The 22213-nt window shown below is 40.8% G+C and overlaps 2 protein-coding genes across 5 annotated transcripts; one reads left to right on the forward strand and one right to left on the reverse strand.

Moving 5' to 3' along the window:
* The first annotated feature begins 2660 nt into the window (after positions 1–2660).
* Positions 2661–6193, forward strand: APL (Homeodomain-like superfamily protein). 4 transcript variants are annotated; one of them, XM_088953080.1, is made up of 7 exons: positions 2758–3024; positions 3154–3230; positions 3342–3408; positions 3555–3615; positions 3790–3859; positions 3973–4678; positions 5709–6193. In XM_088953080.1, exons 1-6 carry the CDS (start codon positions 2859–2861, stop codon positions 4651–4653), a joined length of 1122 nt encoding a protein of 373 aa, XP_088809206.1. In that variant the 5' UTR covers positions 2758–2858; the 3' UTR covers positions 4654–4678; positions 5709–6193. The 4 variants fall into 4 exon arrangements, with proteins under 4 accessions (XP_088809205.1, XP_088809206.1, XP_088809204.1 ...); XM_088953078.1 differs by having other exon boundaries at positions 2763–3024; positions 3787–3859; XM_088953079.1 differs by lacking the exon at positions 5709–6193 and having other exon boundaries at positions 2661–3024; positions 3973–4871.
* Positions 6194–9462: 3269 nt separating this feature from the next.
* On the reverse strand, positions 9463–11252 carry LOC148846620 (uncharacterized). The gene is made up of 3 exons (XM_088952729.1): positions 10502–11252; positions 10077–10159; positions 9463–9953 (listed from the first exon to the last, which is right to left on the reverse strand). The coding sequence occupies exons 1-3, from the start codon at positions 11181–11183 to the stop codon at positions 9723–9725; spliced, it is 996 nt and encodes a 331-aa protein (XP_088808855.1). The 5' UTR covers positions 11184–11252; the 3' UTR covers positions 9463–9722.
* Positions 11253–22213: the final 10961 nt, after the last annotated feature.

The raw sequence follows: 22213 nt of genomic DNA on the forward strand, positions 1-22213 counted from the left end.
CTCTTTAGAAAATAATTATACCATTACAAAGGGGAAAGCCCCTTAAAGTTGAAACAATTAATCAAAGTCTACAATCTACACACAGTCTGTACATGAAGAGGGCCCCATAAGCTCACCTCAAAAGGAATATATCCCTGGTTTAGAATAATTCGCAAAAGCATCTAAAGATGCTTGAAATTCAAGCTAACATGTCCTTAAGACTAAAACAACCACAATTGCTGTGGCCTGTGATTTGGTTTGAACCGTAATGAGCTAAAAGTTAAATACCTACTTTGATAAAATGTATTTAACAAGACTTTAGTAGGACAGCTACGTAGGATGTGTATTCAATTCTAAGGAGGAATCTCCAGACCCAGATGGTCTTTCGCATTAATGGGTAGAGTGAGAGAATGTACAAGAGAAGAAATAAAAAGTAATTTCATAAAATAAAGGGCAAGTTTAATTAAAGTCTAGACCTCTAGGCTTTAAATATGGTCCAAAAAGCACTCAATTGTACAGGTGTTACACATGCATCCTCAACATAATAAACCTATTATATATTCATCTACATTAACAAGGGCCAAAATTAAAAGATATATCTAGCCATTTTCATATATTTATATATTGATGAACAAACGACCCATAACAATATATTGATGATCACCTCTGGTTATATATTTTGGGTTACAATGAAATTAACAGTACCCTGAATTACTGAAATTAGATTTGGAGAACCGATTTAAGATATTTAGTTGTAATGGAAAAGAATCTCCCTTTCTTTGTCAAAGAAGAAAGCATCTATTCTCTTCTGGAATGGGTAAATGGTTGGTGGATTTCCCCATAATCTTCATGGGATTTGACATACTTGCATGGGAGCAGAGAGAAAGAGAGAGCTTTACATAGTTGATACTCATCCTCAAATACTTTTTCTTAGGTGTGGGGTCGTGGGTGTCAAGATATGGGGTTTTGACCCTAAAAATTTTTGGATTGAAGTTACTTTGGTGACATGTGCATAGGAGAGACAATCTTCTAATCTACAAAAGCCATTTAGGTTCAGACCCAACATGCTTTAGATGAAGATAGGTCCCCCCACCTGCATATCTAAAGCTCCACATACAAAAACCTTTATGGCATGATTTTTATATCCTCACATACTACCAACCACAGGAACTAATATATAATAAAGTTATTGGTGCCATATAAACTCTTGTTTTCTTCCTATACTACTAGCTACTATTACTACTCTTCTCTCTGATAGATTGTTCAAGTACAGACTTGAATTAAATCTCTTCTCACTCAATTACCAGATCACTCCATCAGATTAATAACGTTACCATCAAAAGGAATTTTGATCATTGATATAGATGCACATGAAACCCATTGGAATAATCTTATAATAATTCTGTTAAACTTTTAATGAAGATACATGTATATACATGACTCATAAATCCTATGACGCATTCCAATGACGTATCACATCGTGATTATGGACATGAGGGAATCAAGCTGTTCAAACCATGGTAGGAAAACCTTTAACCTGGTTAGTTGAATTGTGAATATATTGCCCAAGTCAGCTCATCAGGAGCTTACACATGTCCATTTCTTTTTTTTTAATTAGGGTATAAAATTGGCCACTTGATTTTTCCTAAAAAACAAAAGTCATCCTAATGGTAAACATTGAAGCAGAATCCATCGATCAAACCTTTTTTTTTTTTTCTAAAAACATATTTATTTAAATAATTAAGACACTTGTTAAGAATCTTATTACCTTTAAGTAAAAGAGGATAAGATCGATTGTATATGTAGCCCATGGACCTTTTATTTTTTAGATACCATCAATAATATTGTAAAAATTATAACATTTTTATGGATCCAAGTGTTCAGTTTGTAATCTGTATATGGAATTGAAGAACTTTTCCCCAAATCTAATTATTTTAGTATTTTAGGATCTTAGGGTTTTCTACAGTTGTTAAGGATCTTAAGACATGTATAAAATTTAGCTATTTTTCTACCATGATTTAAACATAAATTCATCAAGTAGTGTCTCTGTATTATGCTCCTAAGATTATCAAAATGGGAAGAATTGCCTAGACAATCTAGCCATAGTAATCAGGCCACAATGGCTAGCTTGTTGGTGTCCAACTCAACTCAACCCAACAAAGTCTCATCTTAATTCTTAACTATTGGGGTCCCATAAACTAGCATCTGTGGACTGGTTCCCATGATATCATCCTCATTACAGCCATGATGCATGTTTGGTTCCCAAAAGCATTATTATAGCTAAGCTAATTAATTGATTTGTCAATACAAATTAAAGCAGATGATGAATAAGCGTTTCTATAGCAGTAATCTATGTATTTGTGTGTTGGTTAGAATTAATATGATCATCATACCAAGGAGTGTAGGGTTAGCTAAAACGTTGCTCTGTATGATTGCTTGCGTGGTCCCTCTCATTTTCTTAAATTATAATTAATTAAAAGCATACCATGATAGAAGAAAGGATATATGTGGCAATGCAAAGATACACTAATTCTTACCATTACACAATCAGACTTATATCTCTCACCTCTCTTTGTTCCAAATATATACAATTTCAATCTACAGGAAGAAAACGTTACAAGCGTACCCTCTCTCTCTCTCTCTCTCTAGAATATCTTTTGGCAAAGGAGGGCCAGCATATTGGAGTCGGTGGGCTTCCTTTTTTTTTTATATTTTTTTTACAGCGGTGCATGATAGCCTATACTTTCTCAGAGAGAGAGAGAGAGAGAGAGAGAGAGAGAGAGAGAGAGAGTTTGCTCTTCAAAAACGCACCCTATTCCTCATTATATGCGTCACTTTTGTTCTTGAATCTCTTCCTATTCTAGAGCAGCTGAGAAAGAATGTTCCATTCTAAGAAGCCTACTATGAATGCACATGACAGGCCTATGTGTGTTCAGGGCGACTCTGGGCTTGTCCTCACAACAGACCCCAAACCCCGTCTCCGATGGACCGTCGAGCTTCACGAGCGATTTGTAGATGCTGTCACTCAGCTTGGAGGCCCAGACAGTACTTACCTTCTCAACACACTCTCCATCTATATCTCTGATCAATCTCTGTGTTCTTTTCTTTTGGTTTCATATACGTGATGAAAATGAAACCTTTTCTATCTTTTTTTGTTTCTGTCTAAATTTGTAGAGGCCACACCAAAGACCATCATGAGGGTTATGGGCGTCAAGGGTCTTACACTCTATCATCTCAAGAGCCACCTTCAGGTTTTTCAACTCTCACTAAATTCACATGATTTCTTCATTTTGTACGCCCTTGTTTTTGTTTTCTTTTCTTTCATTTTGTATATATGTGATTTCTGTGCCTTTCTCCAATAGAAATTTAGACTTGGGAAGCAACCCCATAAGGAATTCAATGATCATGCAGTTAAGGATGGGGACAGAGGTAGCTTTTCTTACTTGGAATAATTGTTGTGTTTTTTTTTTTTTCCTTTCTTTTTTTAATTTCCAGCATGCTTTCTAATAACAAAAGTATTTTTTTCTTCTGTTTTAATTTTCCTATTTTTTGGCCAATTCTCATGGTTCCTTCAGCACTAGAGCTTCAGAGAAATGCTACTTCTTCATCTGGGATAATGGGTCGAAGCATGAATGAGTATGTAGTTATCTTAATCTTTTTCCGTAGATGGCTTCTGACTTCAGGTTGAGAATAATTAGGGCTTGTATTTTCAGTACTGTCGCTTCATAATTCATACGTGCCCTAAGGTTTTCTTTCTCAGTTTCTCTAGTATTGATATGTTCTGTTATGGGATGGTTGATACCATAGCAGGAACGTACGCCTAACGGAGGCACTCAGGATGCAAATGGAAGTAGAAAGAAGATTGCATGAACAACTAGAGGTACGAACCTGATACGGGATTCTTAATTAGTTTTTTCGCTCACTGTTGCACTTGCAAACCTATGGTTGATGAAGATATTCGGTGTTAATTAACTTATTTTCTATACGTGGCAGGTGCAGAAGCATCTGCAGTTAAGGATTGAAGCCCAAGGGAAGTATTTGCAGAACATATTAGAGAAAGCTTTCCAAACACTTGCTGGTGATCAGAACATGGCCACAGCAAGTTATAAGACTGTGGGTAATCAAGGAGGAGTACTCGATGTGAGTGCCATGAAAGATTTCGGTTCACCTGTTAACACCTTTCCATCTCTTCAAGACCTACACATATACGGTGGGGAGCAGCTTGATCTGCAGTCACAGATGGACAGAACATCTCTCGATGGTTTCATGCCAGCAGCAGCCAACGACAATATTTGTTTAGGGAAGAAGAGGCCTAGCCCGTATAGCAGTAGCAGCGGCAAGAACCCTTTAATTTGGGCTGATGACCTCCGACTACAGGAGCTGGGGGGAACGGCTGCTGCATGTCTAGGCCCTCAAGAAGACGCTTTCAAGGGTGATCATCAGCTTCAAATCTCTCCATCGGCAACTGACAACGGCCCAGATATGGATTCCATCTCAGATGTTTATGAAACCAAGCCGATTGTCTCAGGGGACAGTATGGGTGAGAAGAAATTTGAGGCTTCGGCAAAGCTTGAGAGACCATCTCCACGAAGAGCAACACTACCAGTGGAAAGAATAAACCCCATGATCAAGAGCAGTGCCTTAACCCAAGGAAGAAATATGCCTTATGGGTGAATTTTAGATCCATTATTTATGAGATGTAAGTGATCTGAACGAAGCTTTTAGTTTCACTTATACCCAGAAAAAAAGAAAAAAAAAACAGACACATATTAGGAGGTTCTATGGGGATACTGTATGAGAGAATGCCATGCAATGCATGGTGGATCTCAATTCAAAGTTTCAAAACTACCTTTATTATTAGTACATTATTGGAATTTAATTATTATATGTAAGGTGACCTCTGGACATTTTATATTCTGAAATGCATCTCATTTCATCTCATCTCATGGGTGGCAATGATTTAAAAATCTATGTAGAAAGAAGAATTACATTCATGCATTTTAATTACTTCTAATTAGTTAAACTTAGGAATTATATTGAAATATCATCAACTAATCTTTTTTTTTTTCTTGTGGGTCAGCTGTATATATATTATTTTGGACTCTTTAATTTGTTATTCTTCATATATACATATATATACATGGGTCTGAAATTGATTAATTAATTGTTTTTGAGATTACGTACTCTAACTAATTTAGCAACCTTTTTAGAGTTGCTTTTTAGTTAGTTGCTCACTTGCTCCAGGTTAGTTACTGTCATCGTTAAAACAAAAACATTGGGAAATGAAACTGTCTTGATATTCATAACCATGCAAAAATAATAAAAACAGGGAGAGAAAAAAAAAGATTGCAAAAGAAATGGGGTCCTGGGGAACACACAGTCCAGTAGTGTGTAGTCTACATTGCTTCAAAACCCTTCGGGAACCGAGTGAAAGGAGACTAATAGAAGCTACTTTTCTTCTGGAATGAGAAAGAAGAATTTCCTTAGAGAGAAGCCGACAGGGAGTATCTATCTCCTGTTCCTTTTTCTTTTTCAGCACTTGATATTCCTTGTGCATTTGATGAAGATGACATCTCATCGGGTGCCTCTGGAATAGACACTAACTAACTATATATCAATGGTTTATATATCTCATAACTTGCCCAATTTGAGAGTATTTGCGACAAAGATATAATATCTGTTATGTAATGTCTCCTCAAGGTTGTAACACCTCTCTCTACATCTCTTAGCCATCTATTATTAGATCCAAGACGAGTCTTCTTTTGCTGTTGAGAAAAGATGGTGGCGCTGCTAACTTTATCGGTTGCAGAGAAGATTTAGAGAGTGCAAGTTGTCAAGAAAGTTCCCTCACTACCCAGAGAGAAAGAGAGAGAAAGAGAGTGATACATATGAGCAAAGAAAAAGAGCTCAAGAAGAGAGAGAGAGAGAGAGAGAGAGAGAGGAGGGAGAAAAGAAAAGTTAAAGGGGAAGGCAACACTACGCACAACCACGCGTGCAGTTATCGAGGAAGCTTCTATCTTTCAGCTGGAAAAGTTGGTCATATTATAATTTAAAAGCGGAATGATTGGTTACTTGTATGTTTGAATGGATAGAGGTGTAGTGTGTATAGATATATAAATAATTCGTGGTCTTACGACGGATCTGTATAATAAGGTAGTGATTTGAAGCTCGTTCTTCCATGTAAATCATTTGCAGCCACAACCACTTTGGATTCTTTTTGCTCTCAGGACAACTTTGGGCTTTGTAAAGAACTACTCCCAGAAACAAAGTACAGTTGGGAAACTTCTTTCCCTAATTATCATCTCTCTCTCTCACACACAGTTGTGGGTCTGCCTTGAAAGTTCACACTGCATCCAACCAAGGGAGAGATAATGTAAATTAAACTTCAAACCTAAGGTTGGAACTTGGAAATCATGATTAGAAATACTAAAGAATAAGAAGAAACAAAAGGGAAAGACTAGTTAGAGCCTAGAAGGCTAGTAGCTAGAGAAATGGCAGATGAGTTCTTTATGTTTAGTTCTTATTTAAGTTGCAGTTCATTAGCTTTTGCTCTCAATAGTCATTTTAGTTTAATTTTATTCATAAAGCAATCTTGGTGTTCACAGCTTGGTGCGGTACTATCATTAATCATCCACTAAAAATAGATTTTGTGGGCCCTAATAATTCATTTGTTCTGACTTTTTAGAAACCTCATGATTCAATTCTTAAAATGGCCATTTTACATGAAAAACAATGTTTAATTGGTACAACTGGCTAGCTCAAATTAATATTATAATTCAAACATAGCTATAAATATATTGCCATCTAATTATAGTGCATTTATTAATTTAATGCCTAAAACAAATGGAAGCCAAGTGCAAGGAAGGATTATGCCATCCAATACCTTGCCACGTGTCAAACTTCTACCAATGTATCTGACCTTTACAGCTGACTGGATGAGACTGTGTAGGGATCTGACTCCATGGTCGGTTTTATAATCATTAGAAGAAATTGGAAGCTATTAAAGCAGACAATACCCTAGGGATCTGGCTCCATGCTAGGTTTATTATCTTAGGACAAATGGTATTGAGCTCTGTAATACTTTTGAAACTGGTCCACAATTAGTGGTTTAATTTACATTTTAGAGGGAAGGAAATGCTGTACCAAATGCACCATAGCAATTAGTGACTCATGCCATTACAATAACTATGTATTTGGTTAGAAAGAAAAATAATAAGAAAGAAAGAAAGTTGAGGGAAGATTCTCAAGGAGTTTATTTCTTATGTTTTATCAAACTGGGCCAATTACATACCCTAAAAGAGAAAAGAAGAGAAAAACAAAAAATAGGTATAGACTGGGTGGGTATATGTAAAATTAAAAAGGAAAAAAGAGCCTACTATATATAAAGTATATAAACTTAGACTATATTTGACATGCTTTCAAAGCATTAAATCTGATGAAAATTTTGATTTTAAGAATCAGTTTTCAAATATGGATGTATGAAAATTATTGGAACTAATTAACCCTTTTTTTGTACTGTGGATCTCTTGCCCACAAGAACTTTATCCACGCTTATCCACAAAATACTACTTCCGTGCATTGGGTATATCTCCCCATGCATAATAACATGTAAGAGGATGAGATGCTCCCATATGTGGTTGCGATGTTATGTGGGTAGAGTTGTCATGGGCAGCAATATTTTTGAACCGTCGTTGACTTAGATGGTCATACCGTTTGACCCAAAAACTGTTTAGGCAACTAATTCTGTTTTACCCCGAACCCAGTCCTTGGCAAAAAACTATTGAATTGATCAGTGACCTGCTGACATGGGTGATCGAACCATCAATCCATTCAATTATTTTTTGGCCATTTTCGTTTTTTTTCATTGGAACGGGCAATTTATTAGACCGGATGATCGAACCATTGATCTAGAAATTGATGGATAGAATGGTTCTAATTCTAGTTTTAAAACCTTGGTGGACAGGAATCTGGACTCCTTTTTTTGGGGGTTTGGGGGGGGGGGGGGCGCTCAAAAGTCTCAAATTAAACTCATTGTATGAATTCATCCATTCGAAGCAAAATTAACTTGGAAAAAGAATCATTTTTATCAAAAACTCACTTCTCAAATAGTTGGAAAAGAATTTTAACCAAACATATATAATGTAACCTAAGTAGATTCATTTAATTAGCATTAAAGAAAGATATAGACAAGTGAATTCATGTCGATGAATTCATTAATTCTAATGTTCATGCATTCAACTGACAAGATAACAAGGAAGATCAGAACAGGCATTATTTGAATTGGAAAACACTGTATTGAGAGCTGTTAACGTAATGCTCTGCAGGCATTATTGAGAGCTGTTAACGTTGCATCTGCCTTTATAAAAAGAATGGGTTTGTTTGTCGTTTAAGAGTCAAAATGGTCCACGTGGCAACACTGTTGGTGACCAAAAAGAGGCCCACATGTCCCTTTTGAATATCCTTTATACATGGACTACTTTAGCAAGGAAGCCCTTTGCATGTGACGTGCCGAATGCAAGACACTTAATTATTCCAGTTGCAACTCTTGGCTTTATTCAACCACAGAAGGGGTTGGACCTGGCAATGGGTATTGGGTATCCGACACATCAACCCCTCCTTACCAGGATCTGGGTCCATTCACCTTTGACCAACCATAAATGGGTCCATCCAGGGTCCACATCTAGCGGTGGGCATGTATTTGAAATCCAACCGGTCACTTCGGTTTTTGCATTGTCCTGAACCGAAACCGAATCTAATCAATCGGTTAATTGGTTCGGTTTTTTAAATTTTTATATTTATAATATATACTATAAATATATATATTATAAATAATTAATTATAAAAATTTTATATATAAAACTATTTTAATCGGTTCAGTTCTTTTGGTTCGACCATGATACCGAAAAAACATAATATCTGAAAATCTTATCACCAATCTATCAACCAGTGATATTTATTCATGATGGGTGAGTTTTGGTTGATCAAAGCTCTTCTGATGCCATGTCTTTTCGGCATCATATTGGTTAATTAAACTTTTATTTTGGTTTCATTGATTCGGTGCAATTTCTCAATTTTTTTTTTGGTTTTTCATGAACACAAAAATTTTAAAAGATTTTACCAATATTTACATATACGATTAGTTTCCATAATTCGGTGGGTCATGATCTGGAACCACCCATCATACCCGGGCCTGAGCCCAATAAAACCCGGAACCGATGCTTATAATAGGGTCTGAACTGACGAACTGAATTTACCGAAAAAACTCGTATTTCTCGTCTAGATTTGATCATGCATCTTGTTACAAAAAAAAAAAAAAATCTACTCTACCAAAAAAAAAAAAAGGAAAAAAGAAGAAAAGGAAACGAAAGAAAGAAATAGAAATGTAGATTGTAGAGGCAACACACTGGTAGTGACATATATGTTGATAAATCTTGACCCGGCCCACAAAACCGATTTTCTTTTATGTAAAGCCATGAACCAGTAAGCAATATATTTCAAGTTTTTCAGCTTCAAACCAGCCCTGTATGGCTGTATACACGTTTAGTATGCATGGATTTGGCATTTAATTTAACAAATGGGCATTGATGCCTCCAAATTGTAAAGCCATGACAAGAATCCAGAGGTCTCAATTCAATCTCTAACTAAAACGACGACTGAGCAAATGAAGAATTTTTTTTCCATCGCCAGCCCAGATTGTGATCGATATCTTTCTCTCTTTCTCTCTACGATGATGAAGGTGAGGGTCATGATGATTCATCCAAACTGTTTCTTCTGAGAGAACCTGATCTGGAGGGATTGTAACAAAATGACTTGACTTTCAGAAGTTTTTTCATGGCTACCGGATTCCCCTTTGGTAAGAATCTCCTCATTTTGCTGATTTCTTTCTTCACTAGTTGGCTGCTCATCAATTCCTGCAAAAGTGCAGCCCAGTTTTCTTTCTTCACTAATTGCAATTGGCCCCCCGCCATTGATTCCTGCACAAGTGCAAAACAGCAAAAACAACATCAAAATCATCATCTCGTAAATTAGCACTCGACCCAATTCAGATTACAAATTCAACAAGCTTTGCTTATTTGGTAATTGATCCTCTCACGTACCTCATTTGAACTGCAAGATGAAATGCTCTTCTTCCTCTTCCATATATCTCCTATTTTTTTCTTCGTCTCACTACTGCTCTTGCCTACACAGACGACGGAAACAATTTTTTCTTCAGCTTTAAATTAAATTAAATCAATATTCGAAGGCTGAGGTCATCAGCACTCGACCAAGCCTAAAAACAATGACTCTATGCAATTCTTTAATTCTTCGCGCTACAGGCATGGTGGGATCCACCCCATGAAAAATTTTTTATGGGTCCCACTTTGTCTGTAGTGAGAAGGAAACAAGGAGTTGCACATTTGGTCCAAACTCCAAAGTTGCCACATCATCAGCAGACTTGGGCTGGTTTGATGTTTGAATTGAATTAATGAAAGGAAGCTGCTGCAAGAGCAGAGCTGTATGCCTGAATGAATATGATACTCACCGTCATCTTGCTTATTTGTATGGCTCAACTCATCACCACCGTCGTCCGAGGCGTGCGAGTTCCTACAAAATAAAACAAAATCTCTGAAACTGGGTGACCGTGCCCCTACGGCAATGTCGCTGCAATCACCACCATCCCAATCCCAAGAGACTCTTTCCTCCCCCTCTTCTTCTTCTTCTTCTTCTTCTTCTTCTTCTTCTTCTTCCTTTGCTTCTTTAAACTCTTCGTCTTCGTTTTCTTTTACATTTTGCTGGTTAGCATTCTCCACCTCTTCTTTCTCTTCTTCCACTTTCTCTTTGGTGGCCGGAGCACTCTTGACAACATCGTCGCACTCCGCTGTCATCGAATGCAGCTCATGGGCTGAGCCTGAGTCTAATTCATCTTTGTCTGTAGCGTTGCTATTCCGCGTTGAATTTAGGTGCACCTTGGGTGACGACAATACGCCTTTCGCCGCCGTAGGAGACACCGAAATGCTTTCCCAGCTGCAGAAACAGAAAGATTCCCTGGAAGGACACTGGTCGTCATCCTCCGCTCCTTCTTCAAGAAGACTGGTGGAGAGGGAGCCGTCCTTTATCGTGTGCTCGTCCTGCCGCTCTCTTATCTCATCAACTTTCCGACAGCGGAGCAGCCCGGGAAGAACGGGATTGACTTCCATGCCGAACTTGGAAACCCCGCAACCCATCGTGGAAGGAGAGAGAGAGAGAGGATGGAAGGTGAGAGAAAGAGTAGAGGGAGAAGGTTAGAAGGTGAGAGAAAGTGTAGAGGGAGAAGGATGGAAGGTGAGAGAAAGAGCGGAGGGTTAAAACAAGGATAGAACGACGGTTTGGGGAGATGGAGTCATGGAAACGACAGCGAAGAGGAGCTGGATGTCTCGTCGCCATCGTGTCTTCTCTATTTTTTTTTTTCATTTGCGGTTAAAATGGTTATTTGATTTATTTTTAGAGTGGTATTTCCTGTTTGTTTGTTGGGTGGTCCTACACTATTTTCCTACACTTCACCTTCAATGTGAAGCAGGTGTCTTTTCTTGATAAAATGTGTGATACGAGCCTTGGTACAAGTATTTAGGGTAAGGGTAATTACAACGACCCCTAGTATGGTCGATGACAATTACACCCTTAACTTTTGGGACAAGAAGGCCCTGGACTTTCACTTTGCTACAAATATCGCCAGCCATTAAGTTAAGGTCCGTTTGGTTTGAGATCAGCTTCACTCCTCATAAGACCGTGGTGACACCGTTGTTACAACCTTTTATAGCCATATATTGAGAATATCTCTTTACTTGTATGCTTTTTTTTTTTCATAAAGAGATATTCTCAGAGCAAGGCCAAGCTGCAAGGGACTGTACGAACGGTTTTGTAAGGACAAAAACCAATTTTATTTCATTTGTGGGAATAAGGGTTTGGATGGGCGGAATCAGAATTCTATTCCCATTCTTAGTGCAAGCATTTCCACATTTGATGGAATGGCCATTCCCTGCCCCTCCCTTGATGAATGAAGTCCCCTTTCAACTGATTCCAATTATCATTTAGTGTGCTGTTTGAACCAAATAGATTATGGGAATAGATCATTCCAAAGATTTCGATTTTGATTTCAACTACAAACCAAACAGACCCTTAAATGATAAAATATGTTAAATCCCTTGCCAACCCCAACCAACAAATTGAATATTGGAATTTTTATAGTTCAGTCCACCCCTAGGGTGGAGCTAAGATTTCTAGGTGTGGACTGAATCATGCCCGTGGATTGATGCCAAATTCACGGCCAGGATGCGGTTTATAAGGGGGGGGGGGGCTATTAGTAGACTAGGAGGGGGCTGCAATTTCAGATTTTTTAGGTGGATTGCAGTCCACTTGGCTCTGTTATTTCCCCTGGACCCAAAAAATAGTTGTCTTCGAAAGGGAAATTAAAGTGGTTGTTGAACTCTCGATGTGGAAGCTTTTGTTTGAAAACCAAAACCTTTTTCTTCCCAACTTGTTTGGCGTTCGTCTTCTTCTCCAACTTGTCCGACGGCGATGTTATTTTCAGGTGAAGTTCTAGTCGTTGAAGCCGCTTCCTACATTTGTTGTCCGTAGGAAGGTCGAGTTTCGTCACCGGCTGAAGGAAGGTCAATTTACTCCCCATTCAGCGGAACAGTAATAATATTATACTATTGAAGCTCCTCTTTCCCAACGGTCTTCCTTATTTTGGACGTTAAAACATTCTCAGATCCTCCAGTGTTCACCGGTCACCGGCCGTGGACAGCACTCAACGTTCACCATTCGGTGGAAGCTGGAGCGTCGGGTTACTGTTCACCATTCATCAGAGGCACCCTGTGTTGACCGTTGAAAGGACGCTCAAACCTAGGTTTAGTGGCTATTGAAAGGATTCTCAAGCCCTTGCGTTCAACTGCCTTGGATTTCCCTGTGTTTCTGGCTCACTTTGGTTGGATGCCCCCTGTGTTTCTGGCTCACTCCGATGGTTTAGCATTCTGTTGGCCACCCGTGCAAAGGCCTCCCAACTTGTTGCACCCTTGTTTGTTAATGCTACTCGACCATAGGTAATTTACTTTGTTGCAAATTTTTCCTTGGTTGATTGTCTTAAGGACCTCTATAAATGAATATTTGAATGTTGCTTAATTCAATGCTAATGAAAATGAAGTGTTTAATGTGGATTAAGATACGAATGTCGTTAATATGGGTTATTGAACTTTTGAAGGTATGAATAGCCAATGAAGTGTCAGGAATCAATCTCCGAGTAGTTTGCAGTATGATACTAAGTATTGCTATTGCCTATTGGAAATGGAAATGCATTCTTCGAATTTCAACAACTTGGAATAACTCGCAGAAGTTGTCTGTCAATTAAAATATGAGGTAATATTTTCAATGGGACGATATTATTTGTTAGCATTTATATAAGGCATGTATATTGCAAGTGACATGTGTTGCACTTGTAGGAGCATGTGCTAGATAGCCCAACGACTGAAAGCGATTCTTTTGGCGGTTGTAAATTTTTTGAGTGGGCGATTCCTTGAGGTTGGTCGGATGAGGTTACATTAGGAAATAGTCATGGTGATGTTGTGGAACGCCTTGGAAATGTGAAGAGAGCGGTCGATGTTTGCATAAGGCAGATTGAGTCCATGAAATCAGTCCATAAGTTAGCTACTGAAGGGATGGCTACAGTTAGCGACTTATTTTCCTTCTTTTTGTTATTAATCTCTCCTCACACTGGTCTTGTGGAAATAGTTTATCATAAATGGTGAATACGTTGGTTCAGTGCTTTTACGATTGTGCTAAAAGACTCTTCCCCCCCCCCCCCCCCCCCCTTTCATGTTGGTGAACCATTTTGGCATCTTATTGTAGTTATGTTGGACTTTTAAATACAAATATATAAACATAAATTACTTAGAAGATATTTTTTTATTCACTAAGAAATATTTGTAAATCTATCGAAGATACGTACTCACAGGAGGCAGAGAAGCCCAAGCTCACGGGGAAGGCTGACAGGGTGGTCACTAAGTGATTTTTCCATTTTTGACATGTTGTCCTAGAGGGGGGCGTGAGGGTAGACGGGCAATGGTACCACCTACACGGGGTGGGGAGAGGTCTCTCGGACATCCTCAAAGATGGCAGAGACGCCTCGAGCTCGAGCTAATGGGGAAGGCCAACGGTGGGAAACAATGCTTTTATAGAACCACAGTTTCCCATCGTCGGGTCGGGCCATTGGGGTGATGGGAGATCAGAAGGTGTCAGGATACTCTGTGGGTAAGTGGTGGTAGGAGGGAGTTGGTTTGGTGGCCATCGAACCCCTCTGCACCCGTCGGAGTGACCTTTAGGTGATTTTGCAATTTTTGACTTGTTGTCCCGGAGGGGGACGCAAGGGTAGACGGGCGATGGTACCACCTCCACGGGGTGGGGAGAGGTCTCCTAGATTTCCTCAAATATGGCAGAGATGCCCCAGGTTAACAGGGAAGGTTGATGGTGGGAAACGGTGCTTTTGTAGAACCACCGTTTCCCATCGTCGGGCCGGGCCGGTGGGAGACTGGAAGGTGTCAAGATGCTCGGTGTGGTAGTGGTAGTAGGAGGGAGTGGGTTTGGTGGCCATAAAACCCCTCCGCACTTGTAGGTGCAACCTCTAAGTGATTCTACCATTTCCAAGAAGCGGTCCTGGAGGGGGTGTAGGGGTAGGTGGACGGCGGAACCACCTCCACGTGGTGGGGAGAGGTCTCTTGGACATCCCTAGAGGAGGCGAAGACATCCTGGGTCAATGGGGAAGGATGAGGCCATTGGGCCAATGGATGGCCGAAAGGTTTTGAGATGCTTGGTGGTTGAGTGGCAGTAGGAGGGAGTGGGTTTGGTGGTCAGCGAACTCCTCCACACCTACCGGAGAAACCTCTGGATGATTCTGCCATTTCTGACTTGCTGTCCTGGAGGGGGCGTGGGGATAGACGACGGGCAATGGTACCACCTCCACGGGGTGGGGAGAGATCTCTTGGACATCCTCAATGATGGCAGAGATGCCTTGGGCTAATAGGGAAGGTCGACACTAGGAAACAATGCTTTTGTAGAACCACTATTTCCTACCATCGAGTCGGGCCAATGGGAGACCGAAAGGGTTGGGATGCTCAATGAGTGAGTGGCAATAGGAGGGAGTGGGTTTGGTGGCTACCAAAACCCTTCGCACCCGTCGAAGTGGCCTCTAGGTGATTCTGCCATTTCCAAAAAGCTGTCCCAGACGGGGGGCGTGGGGGTACACGGGCGATAGAACCACCTCCATGGGGTGGGGAGAGGTCTCTTGGACATCCCCAGAGGAGAAGGAGTCAGCCCGAGCCAACAGGAAAGGCCAAGAGTGGGAAATGGTGCTTTTACAGAAACATCATTTCCCACCACCGGTCCAGGCTGCTAGGCCAATGGACGGCCGAAAGTTTTTGGGATGCTCGGTGGGTGTGTGGCAGTAGGAGGGAGTGGGTTTGGTGGCCAATGAACCCCTCCGCACCTGCTAGAGTGGCCTTTAGGTGATTCTTCCATTTTCGACTTGATGTCTTAGAGGGGGGTGCGAGGGTAGATGGGCAATGGTACTACCTCCATGGGGTGGGGAGAAGTCTCTTGGGCGTCGCCAAAGATGACAGAGATGCCCTGGGCTAGTGGGGAAGGTCGACAGTGGGAAACAGTGCGTTTGCAGAACCACTGTTTCCCACCATCAGGTCGGGCCGTTAGGCCAATGGGAGAGCAAAAGGTGTCTGGATGCTCGGTGGGTGAGTGGAAGTACGAGGGAGTGGGTTTGGTGGCCATCGAACCCCTTTGCACCTGCCAAAGTGGCCTTCGGATGACTCTACCATTTCCGAGAAGTGGTCTTGGAGGGGGTCGTGGGGGTAGACGGGCGGCGGAACCACCTCTATGGGGTGGGGAGAGGTCTCCTAGACATCTCAGAGGAGGCAAAGATGCCCTGAGCCAAAAGGGAAGGAAGATGGTGGAAGACGGTGCTTTTGCAGAACCACCATTTCCCACCGTTAGTCTGGGCAATCAGGCCAATGGAAAACTGGAAGGTTTCGGGATGCTCGGTGGGTGAGTGGTAGTAGGAGGGAATGGGTTTGGTGGCCAGTGAACCCCTCCGCACCTGTCGAAGTGGCCTCTGGGTGATTATGCCATTTCTGAGACGCGGTCCTAGAGGGAGGGTGTGAGGGTAGACAGTCAGCGAAACCACCTCCACATGGTGGGGAGAAGTCTCCAAGACATGCCTAGAGGAGGTGGAGATAGCTTGGGCCAACAAGGAAGGCCGGCGATGGGAAACAATGCTTTTGTAGAACAACCGCTTCCCACTGTCAGAACAATGGATGACCGAAAGGTGTTGGGATGCTTGGTGGGTGAGTGGTAGTAGGAGGGTGCAGTACCACCTCATTAAGTGAAGTAAATTTAGGGGGTGTTATGTAGTGTGGATGAGAAATTGGTGTGTGAACTGGTCCACACCATACCTTATGGCAGAGACCAGTCTACACCATACCATAGTTCACAATTGTTCTGAATGGTGGATAGATTGTGTGGACCAGACCAGTCCACACCCACAGTGGTGTTTTATAGGTGTTGTGTGGACTGGTCCAAACCATACTTTTTGATTCCATGTGTCTCATACATTTTATGGGAGATCTACACAGTTGATCATAAATGTCTAATTTTTGCACTTTATATGGTAAATAAATTGACAAAAGGCATCAATATGTTGATAACAATTGCATTTTTAAATAATTAAAAATATTATTTTAAATTTTAAAAAATAAAAAATTAATATTTTAAATATTATTTTATTGATAAAATATAAAAAATTTAATATTTAAATAATGAAAAAAGAGTTGAGAAGGAGAACTGTGGGACTTGTGATAGAACTAACACTAAAAATTATTATTTTATTGATAAAATTTTAAAAATTTAAAATTTAAAAATTTAAAATTTAAAAATTATTAAAAGATTAAATAAAATGAAAGTAATTGGACCAATGTAACGCATGTGCATTACACTGAAACCTTCCCACAAAATGTCCACACCATAGTGTGGACCATCCATGAGAAGATACTGTGGATGATAAATTGGAGTGCGGCCTGTCCTTATCCATGCTATTTTGTGGATGAGGACCGTCCACACATAGTAGAACACTATATCTTACCATGGACGGGACCAAAATGAAGGTCGCGAGACCAAAATGGTCCCATCCACGATATATACACACTACCGAATGCCACCTTAATTGACAGGTGTGATGTGCAAGCCTATACTATATTTTTGAAACGTAGACATATAGATAAACCTAATGTTCTGTTTGGTTGCTGAGAAAATAATGGGAAGGGATGCATTTTCGTGGAATATTCTTTTTTCTCAATGTTTGTTTTATGGGATGGGAATGGAAAACAAGGGACATGAGATCCCAAAATGAAGGACATAGGATCACACCATTTTGGTGAGACCCCGCTGAGAAGGCATTATTGAGAAAGTTTCGAGCCTTGTTAGAGAGATACTGGGCTCCCTCATCGTCCTCCATCTACATGCCTTCCAACGACTACATCTCCGGCGATCTTGAGTGACAGTTGAGTTTTTCCATCTCCGGCGATCTCAAGCAACATTTCTGGCAACATCTTCGATGATCTCGAGCAACATTTCCAGCAACAACTCTAGCGATCTCAAGTGACATCTCCAATGATCTCAAGCAACGCCTTTTAGGACAGAATCTCAATTTCTTCATTACACACACAGAAGAAAAAAAGGTTCAGAACAAAAACTTTTATTTGCAACCAACCAACCCAACTGCTTCAGTATCTTTTTGCGATCAATCAACAAAATCTCGTGCCTAATTCCACAAAAGCTTTTGTAAAACTCTAATTTCACACAATCTAAAGCCCTAGTCAAGATGGATGGTCATTCCGCACATTCAACCACACATGTGCCTTCCAAGAGTTCTCAATCACCCTCCCCATCGCATTCTGCCTCTGCTTCCATTTGTTCATCTATGTACAAGGGCAAGTTAGCCTCTGATGATCACACTCTGACCTTCCCATTCTCCTTCTCTGACACCCGAGATGGGGCTCTTACCTCCAACGACGATCTTAAGAGCATCAATGCTCAGGGTGCCAATTCTGACTCTGAGGAGGATTCAGAAGTGGGTGACGACGAGGAAGTTGGAGAATGTATGGAAAATGATGTTAATTATAGGAACACAAAGCTAAAGTCGGAGAATTTGTCGATGAAAATAGATTCTTCGGGGCTAACAAAAATGGGTAAGGAATCAAACACTTGTGAAGTGGAATTGGAGAATGTATTGTCAAATTGGGATGGATCCAACAATCCTACAACATTTTCTCAGCAATCAAACACTAGGAAACATATTTGGTAGGATAACTGGTCTCAACAACAAAACACAGGTGACAAGATTAAGAAAAAAAGTTCCCTTCCCCTTAAATCCTTTCTCATCCCATCCCATCCCATCCCATGCTTTCTCGGCAACCAAATGGACCATAAGGGAATTCAATTAGCACGTGTAAAGTGTAGACATGTGTTAACAGTACACGACTACTTCCAATAAAATTTCCACATACGTGTTATACTAGCATAAAGGAAAGGAAAGGTTCCTAACACCCCTTGTGGGGGTGGTTCCGTGGTGTTATGGTAGTGTTTAGGTTGGGTGGAGAAGGGTGAAGGTAGGAACAATACAACTATTGATCAAAATCTATGGCCAATAGATATGATTAGTCCCTCTGCGGTACCAAATGCACCGATGGTGACCACAGGGACTATTATCCTCATGTTACAGATTTTTGCTTAATACACTAGTTTTGGCCCGTGCCCTCATCTTTGTGACCTTGTGTCCAAGTTCCAAATTCTTCTATCTCAAAGCCAAATTCTCCTGCACCAAAGTGTCCATGTCTCTTTGTATGTTCTGACTCTGTCTAAGAGTGTGGTAGTATTCTGGGTATGTGACATACACCACATGAACGTGGTGGGCTTATCTGATGTGGCAGATTCCTATAGTAGTTGTTGTTTGTATGCTAACTCTCGGTGATGGATGGAGTTCACCAGTAAATGATACCTCATGTCCACGTATGTTGAAGGCCACAATTGCTTGATAGAGGCCGTTCCTAGTACTCACAATCCACTTTGCATCATGTGCATTCAATTCACGGAGGATCAAGTTAAGAAACTCTATCCGTGCAATAATTATAGTGGTAACGTCGTTGTGCTCCATTGTGGACTTGAAAAAACTAAGTATAATTTGGTTAGAATGTGAAGTGTGTTAACCGAATTCATGATCCACCCCATTTATAGATGTTATAAGGGTCTGGTCTATCCCTCCAGCCTATGGTGATTTCTATCGAAGGGTCATCACACTGACCGATTGACCTACATCACACTGTAGTGTTCCTCCTTTACATTGAATTGCCCCATGGTCGTTGGGCTGCACCTCGTACCGTTGTCTCCTTTACATTAGAGTGCCCATTTGTCATTGACTTTCACCACCCTCCTATCGATTCTAGGCTTGCCTTGGTCTCTGTGCATGGGCAGAAAAGACATGGGTGAAGCAGTACCTAGGTTTGGTCTATCCCTCCAGACTATGATGATGTTTGTTGAAGGGTCATCGCATTGACCGATTGGCCTACATCATGCTATAGTGCTCCTCGTTTACATCGGATTGCCCCATGGCCATTGGGTTGCACCTCATACCGCCATACTCTACCCATCCCCTACCCCTCTCATTTAAACCCCACCCGCCATTACAAGCAGTTATCTCATAGGCACCACCCCCCACCACCAAGGTTGTTGGCGGTCTACATATCCTTCAACTAACGCACGATATTATGCTATTTCTTCTAAATTTTTTCTTCCCCCATTTTCTCTTCACACCAATAGGTAAGACTGATGATATCTATCTTTTTTTATAGGTGTGCCTTACGTTCACAAACATGTATGGACCCCAGGGCGGATAAGTCAATCTTATGCATTTGCAACTTTAATTGCGAATCAATTGACATTGTTATAAACTAGAACACAAAATTAAATTCATTCATGCAGGACATCTATGGGAATTTTGGGATCAACCCACGCATTGCGAAGATAGAGTACACAATCCAGTGTGAGGAGAAATGCACCCTAAGACTTCAACACCAAAATGACAAACAGACACTTATTTAGTACAACATATCCTCATACACCATCGTCTCATTGAATGAACCAACAGGGGATGTGGGTTGCTTGGCGGAGAACCCAACTCTGACGATGACCAAAGCATGCATATGCGTGTTGGTTCAAATGGTATATCTAAAAGCGGTAGCATGGCAACAATAATGTGGCATGATCTCATAATCAGAGTCAACCAAGTGTTCGAAGACGCAACTGCATTTTGAACTGCCTTGTCTAAATACTCCGTAGCCCTTAGATTTTCCTTTTAAGTATAGTAGGAATGACAACACACGAATTCATGCGCAATGTAGTAAGGACAACTATCAGTGGGAAATTCGAGCTAGTGCATTGAGAGGAGGACCAATGGTCCAAGTGCATTAGTACCAACCTCTACACTCCCACACCGTAGGTGCATCATCCTCTGTAAGTCTTCCCAGGTCGAATAAGTTTGTCAGGAATCTTCTTGTTGAGAAGGTATGGGATAGTCCATCATACAGAGCAACAAATATCGTGGAGGACATCAAATGTGACTACGCGTTGCAGCTAATGTATCAGCAGGCTTGGAGGTGTAAAAAGGTCGTAAAGGTTCTAATCAATGGTAGGGATGTTGACTCCTACTCACGTATTCCGTGGCTCTGTGAGAAGATTGCTGAGTCCAATCCAGGTTCGTACGTCATTTATAGCATCAATGAAGATGATCGTTTCAATCAACTCTTCTTAACATTCCATGCATCTCTCTATGGATTTCGCTATGGGTGTCGACCACTACTATTTGTAGATGGGACGCACTTCAATGGGAAATACCAGGGGAAATTGCTAGCCACCACCTTAATAGATGCCAACAATGGGATGTTCCCCGTGGCATTTGCCATTGTCCCTGTAGAGTGCCTTAAGGATTGCACTTGGTTTCTGGGGCATCTTAAAACAACAATCAGTAATGACAGATGTTGTGATTGTTTCGAATAGGGGTAATAGCTTGGTGGATGTGGTCCAGTGGATTTTCCGACTAGATCTACATGCCTTGTATTGTCAACACATCATGGAAAATCTAAAATCGCACATCACATGACTTCGTTTATCGAAGGAGTTGTGTGATGCAATAAAGGTTGTAATGTTTAAAATCATGTATGCGAAATCTACCGACAAGTATGAGTCACTAATGAGGAGGCTTTTCACATTGAATGAATGCATTGGCAGCTAGGTAAAGGGCACTGAACCTAAGCATTGGGCAAACTCCAAGTTCCTAGGAATGTGGTATGACCAAATGTCATCCAATATTGAAAAGGCGTTCAATGGATGGGTATCAGACATTCGTCATAAGCCTATAATGACCGTGCTGAACACATTTCGGTTGAAATTGATGGAACTCCTTTGGAGGCGACATTGCGAATCTTTAGATTGCACAACACCGATTAGGGGAAGGATCGAAGAAAAGTTGCACGTGACAATTCATAATAGCATCCAGTTCTAGGTTGTTCGTGCATCTATTCATAAGTTCGAGGTCATGAAGGGGGAAAGGTAGTATACCGTCCGGTTGGACCAGCCGATGTGCCATTGCAAGGAGTGGCAAATAAGTGGCCTCCCATGTGCACATGCATGCGTGGCCATATTGCTAGCGGAGTGGAATGTGTATAAATTTGTTGACTGTTACTACATGACCGAAAAACAGAAGGTCATATACTCCAGACGATAAACCCTATCTTATCCGATGAGTTACCTTCAACATCTATGTCATCGTCTGTGAGTGCAGACATCAAAACTTCATCATCTGCTACACTTCACCCACATAAGACCAAACAACCACTGGGCCAACGCCAATCCAAACGGATTAATTCTCAACCTATTGAGAGATGGGAGGTTTCATTGCAGGTGATGTGGTAACACGGGACACTATAAGAGTATGTGCAAGGCACCCATTTAGGAAGGGCAGGTCCAACAAAGTTGAAAGCCTAGAGTGTTGGAAATTTCCCGTAATCTTTGTTCTGTTTACTTTTTTGTGGACCGCTTTTGAGTCAGTACCTTGCCCTAATGGCCCAACTGCACGTGCACTTGGTTAATTAATTAATTTTTTTTATTT

The sequence above is a fragment of the Nelumbo lutea genome, chromosome 7 (genome assembly GCF_056320005.1).
Source record: "Nelumbo lutea isolate HS-2025 chromosome 7, American lotus-T2T, whole genome shotgun sequence".
Classification (NCBI taxonomy): Eukaryota; Viridiplantae; Streptophyta; class Magnoliopsida; order Proteales; family Nelumbonaceae; genus Nelumbo; species Nelumbo lutea.

What these genes read in the sequence shown, in the direction of transcription:
- APL (XM_088953078.1), top strand. Translation starts at nt 2,859, where the DNA reads ATGTTCCATTCTAAGAAGCCTACTATGAATGCACATGACAGGCCTATG. An exon ending in ATCTCAAGAGCCACCTTCAG is followed by an intron (nt 3,231 to 3,341) that starts GTTTTTCAACTC and finishes TTTCTCCAATAG; the next exon opens with AAATTTAGACTTGGGAAGCA. An exon ending in GATTGCATGAACAACTAGAG is followed by an intron (nt 3,860 to 3,972) that starts GTACGAACCTGA and finishes TATACGTGGCAG; the next exon opens with GTGCAGAAGCATCTGCAGTT.
- LOC148846620 (XM_088952729.1), bottom strand. Translation starts at nt 11,183, where the DNA reads ATGGGTTGCGGGGTTTCCAAGTTCGGCATGGAAGTCAATCCCGTTCTT. An exon ending in TACAAATAAGCAAGATGACG is followed by an intron (nt 10,160 to 10,501) that starts GTGAGTATCATA and finishes TCGTCTGTGTAG; the next exon opens with GCAAGAGCAGTAGTGAGACG. An exon ending in CATCTTGCAGTTCAAATGAG is followed by an intron (nt 9,954 to 10,076) that starts GTACGTGAGAGG and finishes GCACTTGTGCAG; the next exon opens with GAATCAATGGCGGGGGGCCA.